This window comes from Leptidea sinapis, chromosome 9 (genome assembly GCF_905404315.1).
Source record: "Leptidea sinapis chromosome 9, ilLepSina1.1, whole genome shotgun sequence".
NCBI classification, from domain to species: Eukaryota; Metazoa; Arthropoda; class Insecta; order Lepidoptera; family Pieridae; genus Leptidea; species Leptidea sinapis.
Genome location: NC_066273.1, coordinates 4,738,148 through 4,739,983, shown reverse-complemented (window position 1 = coordinate 4,739,983; position 1,836 = coordinate 4,738,148). Strand labels below are relative to the sequence as shown.

General features: G+C 33.7%; 1 protein-coding gene across 1 annotated transcript; it reads right to left on the bottom strand.

The window, feature by feature from the left end:
- Window positions 1-677: 677 nt before the first annotated feature.
- LOC126966075 (uncharacterized protein DDB_G0285917-like) lies at window positions 678-1,590 on the bottom strand. Its single transcript, XM_050809950.1, has 2 exons — window positions 1,171-1,590; window positions 678-689 (listed from the first exon to the last, which is right to left on the bottom strand). The coding sequence occupies exons 1-2, from the start codon at window positions 1,588-1,590 to the stop codon at window positions 678-680; spliced, it is 432 nt and encodes a 143-aa protein (XP_050665907.1).
- Window positions 1,591-1,836: the final 246 nt, after the last annotated feature.

Here is a 1,836-nt window from a genome sequence, read left to right as displayed (position 1 = left end):
GTCTGTATTTGCATTGTATATTATCCATGCGTTTATGAGTGCAGTATCAAATAAAAATTCCATCATCACTTTCCGATACCACTTTAGACCTCGTCGTAAAGTAGTATAGTATGCTGACATTTGATCTGAGTAGTCTATCCCTTTTTTATTATCATTATAAGTTAAAATGCACAGTGGCTTTCTGATCATTTCATTAGTTCTCTTATGTATCTTACCTGTATCTACTAGAGACGCTTTATGTGCTTTACAGGAAGTTATCATTGAAACTTGGCGCTTATCGTGCCATTTAATAACTTTCACACCACTAGGCAGCATTATCCCTTCAACTTCGCCTTTTTTCAATTTTTTAGACATAAATTGCTTGGGAAGTCCTCTTCGGTTTGATCTTAGCGTGCCACAGTAAAATGTTTTCTTTTCTAAGAGTTCCTCTACTAAATCAAGAGAAGAATAAAAGTTATCGGCTACTAAAACTCGTCCTTCATTTTCTAGTCCCTCTATGAGCTTCATAACTACATTTTTTCCATGGTTCACTTCTCTGCTATTTCCTTCTTTACCTGTATATACTATGGTTTTTAAAGTGTACGCCTCAGGAGTACATAGTTTATATAATTTAACTCCATATTTATGCGATTTATTTTTGATGTATTGGCGAAAAATAAGTCTCCCGCGCCAGGGAATCATTGATTCGTCTATCACGATAAATTTTCCTGGAGTTAAAATATCTCTAAAACGATTATTTAACATATTAAGTATTTGTCGAATTTTGTAGAGTCTATCTTCAGTATCATTTCTTTCATCGCTGAAATGCCAAAACTTAAGAAGCAAGATAAATCTATCTCTTCCCATGAGAGAGCATATATATTCATTTCTGTAAATGGATTTCTTTGACCAATAATCGTGAAAATGTGGAACCTTATTTAAGCCCATCGTAAGTATGACACTGAAAAACTGACGCATTTCATTTGCATCTGTAGGTTTCCAAGCTTTAGAGCGTGATTTTGCTGTAATTTCTTTTTCTAATAAATATTTATCTGCGTATTTATTAGTTTCTTCTACTATTTTATCAATAATATCGTCAGTTAGAAACAAACTATAAATATCGACGGGCAATTTATTACGAATAGGTACATTTGTCACGCTATCAAGTATGCTCTCATCGAAGCTCAATACGTCATTGTCGGGAATGTCAATCCAATCTTTATCACCCTCAAGCTCTCCACCCTCACTTTCTGATATATTTTCAGACATATTATCTTCATCTTCACTTATTATATCGGATGAGAGATTTTCACCTGTATCATCATCACTTCCATTTGAAACGATTTCTTCTATTTCAGTATTGGTTGCTTCATCAGTCTGCGTCTCCGGAGCGTCTTCTTGTATTTTTTCGTTTTCTACGCCCTGATCTAGTTCTTCCACTTTTTCATTCTGTATTTCTAGACTTCTATTTTGCTTATTCTGGTCTTTTTCTTGTCCTATTATATTATTTTCTTGTTGCTTTTCAGTGTTTCTCTCTTCTAAATGTTTTTGTGAATTATTGTTCAAGTTGCATTTAGACGTTTTTCTTTCTGCTTTTATAAGTGAGCGCATCATCCTCAAAAGTATACTCAAAAAAAAATGGACTATTGTTTGTATTACCTGTGGTTCTTCTTTCCTTTATAGTTGTTTTAATCAATTTTTGCATACTGCTTTCATTAAATTCTAAAGGTAATAAGTTCGAACATGAAATATTATTCAAAGACGAGCACCTACTTGATGTACATAAAGCATTCAATGAGGCAGGAGAAGCTTTAGCATTTGTGTTGGATGTTTCTGTTAGCATTTGAGCACACGAGC